Source organism: Prionailurus bengalensis, chromosome A2 (assembly GCF_016509475.1).
Source record: "Prionailurus bengalensis isolate Pbe53 chromosome A2, Fcat_Pben_1.1_paternal_pri, whole genome shotgun sequence".
In the NCBI taxonomy this organism is placed as follows: domain Eukaryota; kingdom Metazoa; phylum Chordata; class Mammalia; order Carnivora; family Felidae; genus Prionailurus; species Prionailurus bengalensis.
Genome location: NC_057348.1, coordinates 52,708,861 through 52,724,489, shown reverse-complemented (window position 1 = coordinate 52,724,489; position 15,629 = coordinate 52,708,861). Strand labels below are relative to the sequence as shown.

Genomic DNA, 15,629 nt, shown 5'->3' with positions numbered 1-15,629 from the left:
CAATTGGATCCTTCCTCAACACCAACTTATCTAAACATCTCAAATCCATGTAGATAACTCTGACAGCAAATAAAAGGGATTCATTTTATAAAGTGAGTTCTGAAGGGATGCTGCCAAGCCTTATTTCAAAAACCAGGCTCCAGTTTCCAATCTAAGAATTAAATGGCTTTCTGCCTGCTGTTTCTGCCTTTCCCCCTCAATTAGGAGAGAAGGCCAAGGCTGTGTCTCGAGGGATCGCTGCATAAGGAAAAATCAAGGCAGGATACAGTCTCAGGATGGGTCAGTGTAGGCTGGAAGTGGGCTTGTAGAAGGCTTTGTGAAAAGAGAACTGGATTCATGAGCAGGCTAGGTCAGTCTGCACAGTGATTTCTGTCCATTGGAAACAGGTCTAAGTGCTGACACGGGGGTTTCCCACAGCTTCTACTGGCCTCCAAAGGCATATTTGTCATCAGAGTCTCTTGATGAAGCTGTACATAAATATCTGATTGTTGTTAAATACAAAACAAAACAAAAAAAAAATATTCCACAGGAACCAAATCAAAACCATCTGTGAGGGGGAGAGGCCAAAAACTCAGTCTAAGTGTAAAAGGCCCAGCAGAAACACTTGTTAATTGTGTTATTTACTTTGCTGAATAGTAAACTGTCATGCCAATGAAGTCATATCACATGACTATAATGTTTTTCATATGACTTTCCTGCTATGAGAGAAATGGGCACTTTATTTTCTAGAATTCCAAATTCTGTAGTAGATGAGTCAGAATCTGAGTTTTAATTCAGAGTCAACCCTTTGGCTCAGCCTTGTTTATTTCTGTCAGCCTGTTTGTGATTGTACATCTTAAACTTCTTACATTGAAGTTTATTTTTTTAAGAATCATTCATTAATCCTGATTCTGCAGAACATAGTTCTGCTTAGCAAACACTCGATAAACACGCAAATTATCTTAATGAAGTGTTTTAACTGCATTCCTGAAATCATAACTGCATGACACAGCATCACATACTGATGATATAGTCAAGGCAAAGGAAGAAAACATAGCCTAAATTAATCCGGGAATCACAGAACTTGCAAACCTTCAAAAATGAGAATGAAGTGTTTCAGGAAAATTAGGTTGTGGAATTTTGTTATTTGAATTTCTCAAGGATATAGCTTGCTTTATTAACTGTGTTATGAATCAGTCTTTTCTCTCTTAGACCAGATTTGAAAATTATTTGGCATTTTCTTTTTTTTTTTTTATTTGGCATTTTCCACAGAAGATAAATCACAGCAATTTTATGAAAAGATGGCTAAGTCATTTTCATGTTTGATTTAGACTGAGCCTTTCTTCAACAAATTCAGCAATTTTAAAAGCATTTGGTAAGCACTTTAACAGCTTCATGACTTAGACATCTTGTGCTTCATCAATTTTAAGGCCATTTCCTTTGGTTCCAACTGGGATAAATAGACAAGGATGAGCAATAGGGACTGGGATCAATCTCTAAGTACCCAAATCCATTTTCAAAAAGGCTCTTGAAAGTAAAGATCAGAACTTTGCATATTTGCAAATAATATATCCAATAAAGGGTTAGTATCCAAAATCTATACAGAGCTTCTCAAACTCAACATCTAAAAAACAAGTAAACCAGTGAAGAAACAGGCAAAAGACATGAACAACACTTTTTAAAAGAAGACACCCAAATGGCTAACAGACACATGAAAAGATGTGTCTTTTCAACATCACTCCTTATCAGGGAAATACAAATCAAAACCACGATGAGATACCACTTTACACCTGTCAGAATGGCTAATATCAACAACTCAGGAAATGACAGATATTGGTGAGGATGAGGAGAAAGGGTAACACTTTTGCACTGTTGGTGGGAATGCAAACTGGGCAGCCACTCTGGAAGACAGTATGGAGGTTCCTCAAAAAACTAAAAATAGAACAACCCTACAACCCAGCAATTGCACTTCTAGGTATTTATCCCAGGGATACAGGTGTGCTGTTTCAAAGGGACACGTGCACCCCCATGTTTATAGCAGCACTATCAACAATAGCCAAATTATGGAGAGAGTCCAAATGTCCATCGACTGATAAATGGATAAAGAAGGTGTGGGGAAGGAGAAATAATATAAAAACAGAATGGGAGGCAAACGATAAGAAACTCTTAAATACAGAGAACAAACTGAGGGCTGCTGGAGGGGTGTGGGGTAGGGGGATGGGCTAATTGAGTGATGGGCATTAAGGAGGACACTTGTTGGGGTGAGCACGGGGTGTTATATATAAGTGATGAATCACTAAATTTTACTCCTGAAACCATTATTACACTCTATGTTAACTAACCTGGATTTAAATTATATATATACATATATATATGTGTGTATATACATATATATATATATATATTTATATATATATATAAATAAAGAACAGAACTTCACGCAAAATTCCCTATTTGGACAGCAACATGTTAAGAAGGCAAAGAGCTGAGTGGAGGGTTTTCCTCCATGGAGCCTTCTAATACCTCACGGGTAGAATGTAACTATAATTTGGCAGCTAGATGGGCTACAAAGGACATGGGTCTCTGTCCAAGACCCCTTCATTAGGAAACATAACACTGCAAAAACATTTATGAGGGGGGTATTTTTAACGTTGCAACTCAAGATAAAATTAATATACCACACATATTTCTCATTTAAACATCTTTTTACTGCAGCCCAGTCTTCCTCTTGTTCTCCAAGATCTATCACCATCCTAACTCTAATACCATTCAATCATTTCCACTCATTTATTCCATTACCTCAAAATCACCCCGAAGCAAACTCATTTTGTAAGTCTGATCTGTCTGCCCCTCGCCCCCATCACCACTATCCAGTCCCCACTCTGCACCTTGCACCTCAACCACTTCTCCAACAGAAAACAAACTGGTGATTTGTCTGTTAATCTCAATCTCAACAGCACTATGATTACACTAGTAACCTAGACTGGCATTCATCTGGGACTATTTGATGATGGAAGAAAAATGGGTGCAAACAATTGGGTTGCATTAGCCAATCTCACTAAATCTGGGTGAATCTGTCTTGAATGTATCTTCTAATCCATTACTTCTCTGTTCCCTTTTATGAAAAGAAAGGGATTTGTGGTCTCAGGTAGGATCAGCTTTGCACTCTTCCTTCATAAAGGGTCTGTATTTTGGGAGACAGACCACAGATGTTAAAAGGTTAGGAGATTGTTTAATAGCATCAAAACTTTTCTTTCTTTAATGAAAGGAGAATTATCTTGCTACAACATAGATGAGCCTTGAAAACATCAGGCCAAGTTAAAGACAGCAGACACAAAATGCCCCATATCGTTTGATTTCATTTACATGACATGTCCAGAATAGGCAAATCCATGCAGAGAGTACTGTAGCGGTTGCCAGGCCTGGAAGGAAGGGGGAATGAGGAGTGGAGTAACTGTTGAGTGAGTACGAAGTTTGTTTCTGGGTGATGAAAATGTTCTAAACTTAGTAGTAAGAGTAGCACAACAAGTCTGAATGCACTAAAAACCACTGAATTGTACATTTTTTTAAAAGGTAAAGTTCATGGTATATAAATTACAACTCAATAAAGCAGTTATTTAAAAAAGAACACCTTGGGGCGCCTGGGTGTCTCGGTCAGTTAAGCATCCGACTTTGGCTCAGGTCATGATCTCGCGGTCCGTGAGTTCGAGCCCCGCGTCGGGCTCTGTGCTGACAGCTCAGAGCCTGGAACCTGCTTCAGATTCTGTGTCTCCCTCTCTCTCTGACCCTCCCCCATTCATGCTCTGTCTCTCTCTGTCTCAAAAATAAATAAACATTAAAAATTTTTTTTTTAATTTAAAAAAGAACACCTCATCTGATTTCAGATAATTCTGGCTCCAACTGCATGCTCATGATTCTGAGTAACACACTAAAGACTCTTAGCCTCTGAGACCTTTATTCAGCCTAGAATGCCCTCCTCCACTTCCCTTCTCTTTCCCTACTCATTTTATTTTATTTTATTTTATTTTATTTTATTTTTATTTTTATTTTATTTTATGTATTTATTTATTTTGGGGAGAACACAGCGGGCAAGGGGCAGAGAGAGGGGGACAGAAAATCCAAAGCAGGCTCTGCGCTGACATGCTGACAGCAGTGGGTCCAATGTAGGGTCAAATCCACCAACCACAAGATCATGACCTGAGCCAAAGTCAGATGTTCAAATGACTGAGCCAGCAGGTGCCCCATCCCTACCCATTTTTATTTTTAAAGATAGCCTACTCATCCTTTAAAATAACTGGTGATGTAGTACCAAAATCTATAAAGAACTTATCAAACTCAACACCCAAAAAACAAATAACCCAGTGAAGAAATGGGCAGAAGACATGAATAGACACTTTTCCAAAGAAGACATCCGGATGGCTAACATGAAAAGATGCTCAACATCACTCATCAGCAGGAAAGTACAAATAAAAGCCAATAAGACTCCATCTCATACCTGTCAGAATCGTTAAAAGTAACAACACCAGAAATAACAGGTGTTGACACAGGATGCAGAGAAAGGGGAACCCACTTGTACTGTTGTGGAAAGGCAAACTGGTACAGCCACTCTGGAGAACAGTATGGAGGTTCCTCAAAAAACCAAAAATAGAACTAACCTATGATCCAGCAATTGTACTACTTGGTATTTACCCAAAGGATACAAAAATTCAGATTCAAAGGGGTACATGCGCACCCCAATGTTTATAGCAGCACTGTCAACAATAGCCAAACTATGGAGAGAACCCAAATGTCCATCGACTGATGAATGGATAAGGAGGTATATATGTACATATATAAAGTAGAATATTAATTAGCCAGCAAAAAGAATGAAATCTTGCCATTTGCAATGACACAGATGGAACTAGAAAGTATTATGCTAAGCAAAATAAGTCACTCAGAGAAAGACAAATACCTTATGATTTCACTCATATGGGGAATTTAAAAAACAAAAGAGGTGAACATATAGGAAGGGGAAAGGAACCACAAGAGACTTAATGATAGATAACAAACTATGAGCTGACAGAGGGAGGTGGGTGGGAAATAGGCTAGATAGGTGATAGGTACTAAGGAGGGCACTTGTTGTGATAAGCACTGGGTGATGTATTTAAGTGGTGAGTCCTGACTTCTACTCCTAAAACTAATATTGCACGGTATGTTAACTAAAATTTAAGTGAAAAAAATTATTAAAAGCCAGATGAGAAAAAAAAAACTAAAAAAAAACCCCTAACTGGTGATGGATGTTAACTAGAATTATTGTGGTGATCATTTTGGAATATGTACAAATATCAAATCATAACATTGAACACCTGACACTAATATAATGTTGTACGTCAATTATCGCTCAATAAAAAATTAAATTAAAAAAATAATTAAATTTTAAAATTTAACTGCAAACTTGTTTCCTTATGTATAAAGCTTTCCTTGGTGTGCTACTCCCCAGGCAGGAGTAACTGCTCTCTGAGCACTTAATATATATAAATGGCTAAAATACTTGTGATGATATTAGAATGCACTATTTACATCTGTTTCTTATATTAGACTATGAGTTCATCTCATTAACTTTTGTATTCAGTTACCAGCACAGGGCTTTCCTATCAAATTTTTTAAAGATGTTCAGTAATTCTTGTCATAAAAAACAGTATTTGTACAAACACATATTTTATAAACAATATATAAAAGTATACAATCATATATAATTATCTGGTTGAATCTTTTGCAATTTGAGTGTTGAGGTAAAAAACAGCCCGAGATGAGAACTGAGCATTCTTTTTTTTTTTTTTTTTTTTTTTAAATTTTTTTTTCAACGTTTATTTATTTTTGGGACAGAGAGAGACAGAGCATGAACGGGGGAGGGGCAGAGAGAGAGGGAGACACAGAATCGGAAACAGGCTCCAGGCTCTGAGCCATCAGCCCAGAGCCTGACGTGGGGCTCGAACTCCCGGACCGCGAGATCGTGACCTGGCTGAAGTCGGACGCCTAACCGACTGCGCCACCCAGGCGCCCCGAGAACTGAGCATTCTTGATTGCATTGCTAAAATAAATAAATTGGGACGTTTTCATACAGGATGCAGAATTTTGTATTTTCATTACTCAGTACCTGTTAATGCACTGGGAATCAAATATATAAATCAAAACTCTACCTCCACACAGATATGTATATATTTTTTGATATATATGTTTATTTACACATACATATTTTTCACAGTAATGTAAAATAATGTAAGGCAATGAGTTTTCTTGTTATGAGGTCCTCTGCTGAGCACTACCTTAAAACACAGTCCTATTTAGAAGAGTGAAATACATAAAACACTTAATAACAAACATAAAGGAAATAATCCACAGTAATAGTAGTCGACTTGAACACCCCACTTACACTGATGGACAGATGATCCAAACAGGAAGTCAACAAGGTAACAATGGCTTTGAATGACACACTGGACCAGAAGGATCTAACAGACATATTCAGAACATACAATCTTAAAACAGCAGAATATGCATTCTTTTCAAGTGCACATGGACCATTCTCCAGAACAGATCACATATTAGGCCACAAAACACGTCTCAACAAATTAAAAAAAAAAAAGAAGTCATACCATACATCTTTTCTGACCACAATGTTATGAAACCAGAAATCAGTCACAAGAAAGAAATCTGGAAAGAGCATGAACGCATGGCTTTAAATAACATGTTACTAAACAATGAATGGGTCAACCAAGAAATCAAAGAAGAAATTGAAAATTACATGGAAACAAGTAAAAATGAAAACAACAGTGGAAATCTTTGGGATATAGCAAAAGTGGTTCTTTTTTTTTTATGTTTATTTATTTTTGAGAGACAGAGACACATCATGGACAGGGGAGGGAGACACAGAATTGGAAGCAGGCTCCAGGCTCTGAGCTGTCAGCACAGAGCCTGATGCGGGGCTCAAACCCACAAACCATGAGATCATGACCTGAGCCAAAGTTGGGTGCTTAACCGACTGAGCCACCCAGGCATCCCCAGCAAAAGTGGTTATAAGAGGGAAGTTCACAACAATACAGACCTACATCAGGAAGCAAGAAAAATCTCAAATAAACAACCTAAACTAACACCTAAGCTAGAAAAAGAACAAAACCCAAACCCAGCAAAAGGAAGAAAATAATAAAGATTAGAGCAAAAATCAATGATAAAGAAACTAAAAAAACAATAGACGAAGTCAATGAAACCAGGAGCTGTTTCTTTGAAAAGATCAACAAAATTGATACATTCGAGTCAGACTCATTAAAAAGATAGGGAGAAAGAGAACCCCATTAAACAAAATCACCAATGAAAGAGGAGAAACAACCACCACACCACAGAAATATAAACAATTGTAAAAGAATATTGTGAAAACCTGTATGCCAACAAATTGGACAACTCAGAAGAAATGGATAAATTCCTAGAAACACAGAACCTCCCAAAACGGAAGCAAGAATAAACAGGAAATTTGAACAGACATTACCAGCCATTGAAATAGTAATCAAAAACCTCCTAACAAAAAAATACAGGACTTCACAGGTAAATTCTACCCAACATTTAAAGAAGAGTTAATACTTATTCTCAAACTATTCCAAAATATAAAAGAGGAAGGAAAACAACCAAATTCACTCTATGAGGCCAGTATCACCCTGATACCACGACCAGAAAAAGATGCTACGAGAAGAGAATTGCAGCCAAATATCTTTCATGGCTATAAATACAAAACTCCCCAACAAAATATTAGAAAACTGAATCCAATACATTAAAAAAAAAAATCATACACCACAATTAAGTGGGATTTATTCCCAGATGCAAGGGTAGTTCAATATTCACAAAACAATCCACATGATACATCACATCAATAAGAGAAAAGATAAAAACCATATCATCATTTCAATAGATGCAGAAAAAGCATTTGATGAAGTATAACATCCATTCATGATAAAAACAAAAACAAAACCCTCTGCAGAGTAGGTCTAGAGGAAACATATCTCAACCTAATAAAGGTCTCCTATTAAAAGCTCACAGCCAACATCATACTCACTGGTGAAAAAACCAGAGCTTTTCCCTTAAGGTCAGGAACAAGACAAGGATGCCCACTCTCACCACTTTTATTCAACATAGTACTGGAAGTCCTAGCCGCAGCAATTAGACAACATAAAGAAATAAAGGCATCCAAATTGGTAAAAAAGAAGTAAAACTCTATTTGTAGATGATATGATATTCTATGTAAGAAACCCAAAAGATTGCACAAAAAAAACTACTAGAATAAATGAGTTCAGTAAAGTTGCAGGACACACAATCAATGTACAGAAATCTGTTGCATTCTTACACACTAATAACGAAGCAGCATAAAGAGAAAATAAGAAAACAATCCCATTTAGAATTGCACCCAAAACAATAAAATCTCTAGGAATTAACTTCACCAAGGAGGTGAAAGACTCTGAGAACTATAAAACATTGATGAAAGAAATTCAAGATGATGCAAAGAAGTGGAAAGACATTCCATGCTCATGGGTTGGAAGAACAAATATTGTTAAAATGTCTACACTACACAGAGAAATCTATAGATTTAGTGCAATCCCTTTCAAAATACCAACATCATTTTTCACAGAACTAGAGCAAACAATCCTAAAATTTATATGAAACCAGAAAAGTTTGCAAATAGCCAAACAATCTTGAAAAGAAAAGCAAAACTGGAGGTACTACAATTCTATATTTCAAGTTCTATTACAAAGTGCTAGTAATTAAAGCAATATGGTACTGGCATAAAAATAGACATGAAGATCAATGGAACAGAACATAAACCCCAGAAATGAACCACTATATGGTCAATTGGTCTTTGACAAAGGAGGCAAGAATATACAACGGGAAAAAGACAGTCTCTTCAACAAATGGTGCCAGGAAAACTGGACAGCTACATGCAAAAGAATGAAACTAGACCACTTTCTTTCATCATACACAAGAATAAACTCAAAATGGATTACAGAACTAAATACAAGACCTGAAACATAAAATCCTTGAACAGAGCATAAACAGTAATCTCTCTAAGATGGGATGTAGCAACATTTTTCTACATATGTCTCTTGGGGCAAAGGAAATAATAGCAAAAATAAACTGTTGAGACTACATCAATATAAAAAGCTACTGCACAGCGAAGGAAACAATCTAGAAAACTAAAAGACAATCTAATGAATGGAAGGATTCCAAATTCCAAGATAATGATTCCAAATTCCAATACTGGAAGGGTCATTAGCTCAAGAGCATCATTTAAATGGAGAATATCACCTAGAAAATACCTTTCGGCAAAAACCAACAACAGTGTTTGTCTCTAGGAAGGAAACTGGGTGGTAAGGAACAAGTGTAGAAGATTTCCTTTTCATGCAAAATAAATTTCATATAAAGTACATTATTTAACTATAAAATTTGTATCCTGATTCCAGCTAGCCATCACTATTAAGAAATGCAGGCCTCGGCACACCAGATCTGATTTTTCAAAGAAGTTAGAAATGGGAAAATTCAGATTTTTATGTAAAACTCACAAGTTTTAAATGTTGAGTTTATTCAGGATTTAACACACAGGGCAAGCCAAACAAAACACACCTGCAAGCCATATCTGGCTCACAAGCCAAACAGTCTACCATCTCTAATCAAAAATTTGATGTGTGGCTTATGATTCCAAACCTATAAATATAATTTAATGGAGGAAAACTTCAAAAAGCAATCTCAGGCTTGTGGATGAAACCATGTCCCCTGCTGCCCCACCATCTATTTAGTCACTATTGCTCTCTTAAACTTCCCTTTCTCTTCCTTCTTTGAAAGGCTATTAATGCAACTCAAATGCAAAACAAGCCAGATTTTATCAAGGAATCTGTCCATTATCTTAGCATCTGCTCTGTTTTAAAAGGTGAGATTTGGGGTCAATTTCAAGTTGCAATTCATCTAGCCAACAAAAGAGAAGTATATGAATTGTTTCTATCTGGGAAGAAATATTCCCCCAGCCAACTAGTCAAACAATTGCATGGTGGAAAAGACCTGTAAGTTACTTTTCCCTTATCATCAGGCAGTACAGTGCTGCTCAAAGGATAATACAGTGGCCATGACCACCATAACATTCTGAACCCTCTGGGAACCAATCACAGTTCTGGGGAAAATCTCAAAGTCTCTTAAAGTTCAGCAAGGATTCCATTCATCTTCTGAGACTGAAGCTGAGAGACTCTGTGCGGGTCTAACTATTGGCTGAAAGTTGGATGCTGTATCTACTGACCGCCCAGAGGATACCATGGTGAGCAGTGCTCAAACTCAGGACCCCCAGATTGAGTCACGTGCTCTTCCAACTAAGCCAGCCAGGTACCCCAGAACTGATTTCAGTGTTAAAAGTTGTATTAGAGATGTACTATCTTGCCTCTCGGGTGTGCCTACAACTCTCACCTCAGTCTGCTGAGAGTGTCAAAGGATTGGACTCTGGCAGTTCCACCCTTACTCAAGGCTAGCCCCAGTCTGCCCAACAGCAGCTTTAGTTTGTCACCAGCTAGTCCAGTACTGGGCCTGAATGTCTACTCAGTGACCACTAGGGCCTGTCCCAACAGTGAAGACACACAACCCCGGGCAAGGGTGGGAATGGGGTGGTAATCAATAAATAGGACTATAGGACTAAAGGCCTCTTTGCAAGTGTTCCACTCCTGCAGGACACAGGCACACAAGGTTTTCCTTATGTAGCTTGTGGAAATGCTAAGACAGGCCATTTTTCCTAAGAACTTCTTCACAGGAAATTAAGGTTTGCAATACATTCTAATTGACAAGCAAAGCATAACTATCTCAGGTTGTGACCGGAGAAGCCATTCATGGTAGGGTTTGGTGGCCTAAGAAGATGCATCCAATCATGAAATAAAAGCCAGGCATATTCTCTCTGAACATGGCCAGAACCCAGTCTTCCCTGTCTTACATTTTGAGCTATGGACATTAGAGCCAACTCTCCAATGGCTACAGGCATGGTGTTCTTCAGAAAGGACCAGAGGTGCCTGAAAATCAGTAAGCTATACCCCCTTTAATTATGTACATTGGGCACCTACTATACAACAATCTGCACACATGAACATACAGCAATTTCCGAAGGTCCATTCTCCTCTGATAACTAGCAGACTTATTTAGTGATGTTTGTTCTAAGGGAAAAAAAATCCTAATTAACCACTTCCTTACTTTTCCATAAATCTGAACATCAAGTAGGTTTCAAACACATCAGTCCTCAGTACAGAAAGCTTGCTTTATTCTTACCTCAGCAGCTTGGGTCTCTTGATGCAGCAATGTGAGACCGGTCAAGTCTTCTAAGAAGGAATGTGAAGAATTAAACACCTTCGCTAGAAAATTAAATCCTTCTCGTTCATATTGATCAAGAACCTGTAAAACATTAAATTTTTTTAAAAAGGGTGTTGTAGGATTTAAAAGCGTATTATAAAATTTTCACTTCTACAAGCACCTATCAAGAATGAAACTAAAACTAGAAATTAGATGTGAGGATAATAATGCAATCTGGTGGGCAAACATTGGGAGGGCTTAGTATTTACCATTTTCCCCTTTTTGGAAAGAATGACAATATCATCTTCCAATTCAGATGATAATTTTTCTCAAATAAAATGTAAGTTTCATGAAAACTTACTAAAAATTCTAGAAAAGCTACGGTTACCTGATTCTAAATTTCACTTCTTAGGAAAAAAAAAATTACAGGCCAGAGAAGAGCCAAGAAAAAAATTAAAAGGGATAAAGGAAAAGAGGGACCAATGGATGGGAAATGTGATCTACTGGCTAGCCATATGTTTTTAAATAACAGAATAGTTTAAAAAGGTAAAAATAAATTTCACCAGGCATGTCACAACAGAGGATATCCAAATGGCCAATAAACATATGAAAAGTTGCTTAACATTACAAGTGATTAGGGAAACGAAAACTAAAACCACAAGGAATTCCTACTTTAACCCACCAAAATGGCTAAAATTAAAAAGAAGTTACCAAGTACTGGCAAGAATGTAGAACAACCAGGATTTTCACAGGAATGCAAAATGGGAGAGCTACTTTAGAGTCTTTAACACTTACATGCCCTATGATCAAGCAATTATATTCCTAGATATATGTACCAATAACAAAATGTATTCAGGTATGCATCAGAAGACCCAAAGAGTCTACAGTAGCACTATTTATGATAGTCCAAACTAGATCCTACTCAAACGTCCATCAATAGTAGAATGAATGAACAAACTGGTATATTTATGCAATGGAATACTACTTAGCAATGAAAACAACTATATCTACATGCAACAACAGAGATAACTCTCACAAACATAATGTTAAACAAAAGAAGAGGGAAGCAATATGTACTGTATGGTTACATTTATAAACTTAAAAAAAAAAAGAACAGGCAAAAAATGAATCTAAGTCAGGAGAGTGGTTACCCACGGAGGAACTACACATAGAAGGGGCACAAGGAATACTATTTGTTTCTTTATCTGGATGTTGGTGTACTTTGTAAAAAGCCATCAAGTACCTTTTTGTATATATATTTTTCTTCAATAATAAGATTAAAGGCCCGCAATCTTGACAGGAGAACAATATGAGTTCTTAGAAGGAAAAAAAAATGATTATCATATTTAAAAATTCAAAGATCACAGGAATTGTGAAAATTAGAAAGGAAACAGTAAAGCCGAATATCTCAGAAACTGTGTCAAAACTCAGAGGAAATAAAGAGATGAATGTATCAAAAAATAGCAGACACTGAAGAGAAATCCGAGAAATCAATTACACATGAATAGAAAGGCTGGAAAAGCAGTAATACTAGAAACAGAAAAGTGGGGGAGGGGGGAAGAATAGATATATACCAATCATTATATTTTCACTACCCTAAAAATCCCCTGTGCTCTGCCTAGTCATCTCCCACCCACCCCAGCCTAACAACCACTGACCCTTTTACTGTTTCCATAATGGTGCCTTTTCCAGACTGCCATACAGTTTGTGGCCCTTTCAAATGGGCTTCTTCACTTAGTCACATGCATTTAAGGTTCTGCCATGTCTGTGCATGACTCAATAGCTCCTTTTTTTTTTTTTTAGTGGTAAGTAATATTCTTTTGTTATATGTACCACAGTTTGTTTATCCATTCACCCACTGAAAGACATGTTGGCTGCTTCTAAGCTTTGGCAGTTGTGAACAAAGCTGCCATAATTAAATAATTAGTTAATTAATTAAGTTTACAAATTCATCCATTCAGAAATAAAAATGTATAAACTCTTCGATCCAGCAATTCCATTTCAAAGACCTTTCACACAGATACAGTTGTCCATGGGCAAAAAAAAAAAAAATCAGCGTGTAATCATGCTCACTGAAACACTGCAGCAACAAAAGATGAGAAGCAATGACTCTTTAATAGGGGGCCGATTAACAAAATTATGGTGTATTTACAATCAAGGGCATAGTCTAGATCCATTAAAAGAACGGAGTAGCTCTAGAGTATTGATATAAACCTATTTCCAAGACATACGGACATATTAAAAGCAATGTACAGACCAAGCATCTAGTATTAAAGTTTTTGAAATAAAGGTAGAGGAGGAAAGAGGAAGAAAGGGAAATGTGACCTGTGTGTATGCTTGTTCATGCATATAAGATCTCTGGAAGAATACACACATACAACCGGCGTCAAGTAGTTGCCCCTGTAAATTCTTTTATACCGCTTGAATTTTTAAAACCAAGGGCATGCGTGACTTATTTAAATAATAGTAAAATCTCTATTTCCCCCCTAATGCTGGAGGAAGGTCGTGCAAGAGGAAGAAGAACTCTAAAGCCTGATGAAGTTGGAGCAAAGAGGGGGGCCCTCCTTCAGCCACAGGAAGCAAAGCAGCTGTAGTGGTGAGTTAGGAGAGTAGGGAACTGGGGGCTGACAAGTTCTGGAGTCTGACAGGAGGCAGCACGGTCATCCGCTGCCAGAGAAGGGGATGAGGTGGACCACAGAGCTTGAGGAGGGTGGTGATGGTCTGGCACAGCTGCGTGGGGAATGTGAGAAAGGAAGTGGAGGCCCCTGCTCAGGACAGAAAATAGAAGTTTGGGGGGGAAATATGGTTAAGGACCTATGTAAGCTTGGGGACAGGATAAAGGTACCACAGACGTCAAGGAAATCAAGGGGCTGCTGAATACCTATGAAAGAAGCCAAGGAAGGTTAACCTAAGACCTGCAGGGAAGAGGTACACAGGGATTACGGAGGAGCAAGGGGTGACCAGAATGCCTCAAGGCACACAAAGCTGAGCTTTTGGCTGATTAGCTCCAGTAAATTAATCTGACCACCCAATGCCTGGATAAAAAGGCACTTGGTAACTGAATCCCTCAGAATAAAGAGACTGCTTACAAACCAGAATTTTATCTTAGGAAAAATGCATGAAAATTAAGTGATCTTTTTCAAAATGATAAATACTGTGTGCTTAGTGATCACTTATTTCTAAACGACTAAGCTCACCAACTAGGTATTTTGTGCCAGGTGTGCAGTAAGGTAAAAGAAGAACAGGTTGGAAAAATGGACAAAAACTTTGAAAAAAAAAAAAACTGGAATAATTCCAGAGACGATACTATGTTGGACCTTAATTAACCTTTCAGATTTCAAGTCCATGTTTCCACAGATAATTCGCAGTGCTACAAATCTGAAAAGCAGAAAAACTAACAGCAAGAGCAGTAGGAGTGAAAGCCTCCCCCATAATCAGGATGTACAGAAAGTTAAATGCTGAAACGTTATTCATAGCTCTGGCTTCAAAAATATGTGGAAAAACTTAATCCTCCAGGGGCATATTTAATCATGCAAGGGTTTTCTAGTATTCCCTTTATGCTGCTGGGAAGTTAATCTGTGTTACGAGTATAAGCAGCTTATAAAAGGTACAAGGATATTTTCCCCTACAAACAATTTGACCTCCTTAAAGGGATTTGAAAATGTGTTTTAAATTACCCCCACCCCCAAAAAGATACCAACACAATGAATTTGAGCACTGCAACAAACTACATAAAGCATATTGCACCTTCTAAGTAAGAATACAGGGTCCTGAGAAGTGTACACATTACATTTTGATAGGTTATAAATACTGTAAAGGTGCTGGGGGAGTTTGCTAAATAGAGAAATAAGAAAGACTTTTTAAATATACAGATATGGATCCTTCCCTGATAAACACGATTATCCTCACCTAACTGTTTTACAACGCTAGGTTAACTTTACTGGTGACATGCAGACAACTGGACAAAGATGGTACAATCTTTTTTTTAATTCATTTATTTATTTTGAGATAGAGAGCACGAGTGGGGAGGGGCAGAGAGAGAGGGGGGCGGGGAGAGCAATCCTAAGCAGGGTCTGTGCTATCAGCACAGAGCCCAATGCGGGGCTCGAACTCACAAACTGCGAGATCATAACCTGAGCTGAAATCAAGAGTCAGATGCTTCATCAACTGAGCCTCCCAGGCACCCCAAAGATGGTAGAATCTCCTCTTAAGACATGGTTTTAGGAGTATCTGTTCTCTTGCTGAGATTTTCTGTCAACTCTTTACTAGACCAAACCCATACCCCCTAGCTAGGCACTTAAGTTTCTCCAGAACACTCC

General features: G+C 37.7%; 1 protein-coding gene across 3 annotated transcripts in view; it reads right to left on the bottom strand.

The window, feature by feature from the left end:
- Window positions 1–15,629, bottom strand: part of ATG7 (autophagy related 7) — a 247,227-nt gene that overhangs the window by 117,421 nt on the left and 114,177 nt on the right. For all 3 annotated transcript variants that reach the window (XM_043588131.1, XM_043588132.1, XM_043588133.1), the window contains one exon: window positions 11,290–11,412. In XM_043588131.1, coding sequence (XP_043444066.1) covers window positions 11,290–11,412 — 123 coding nt within the window. The remainder of the gene's footprint in view (window positions 1–11,289; window positions 11,413–15,629) is intronic.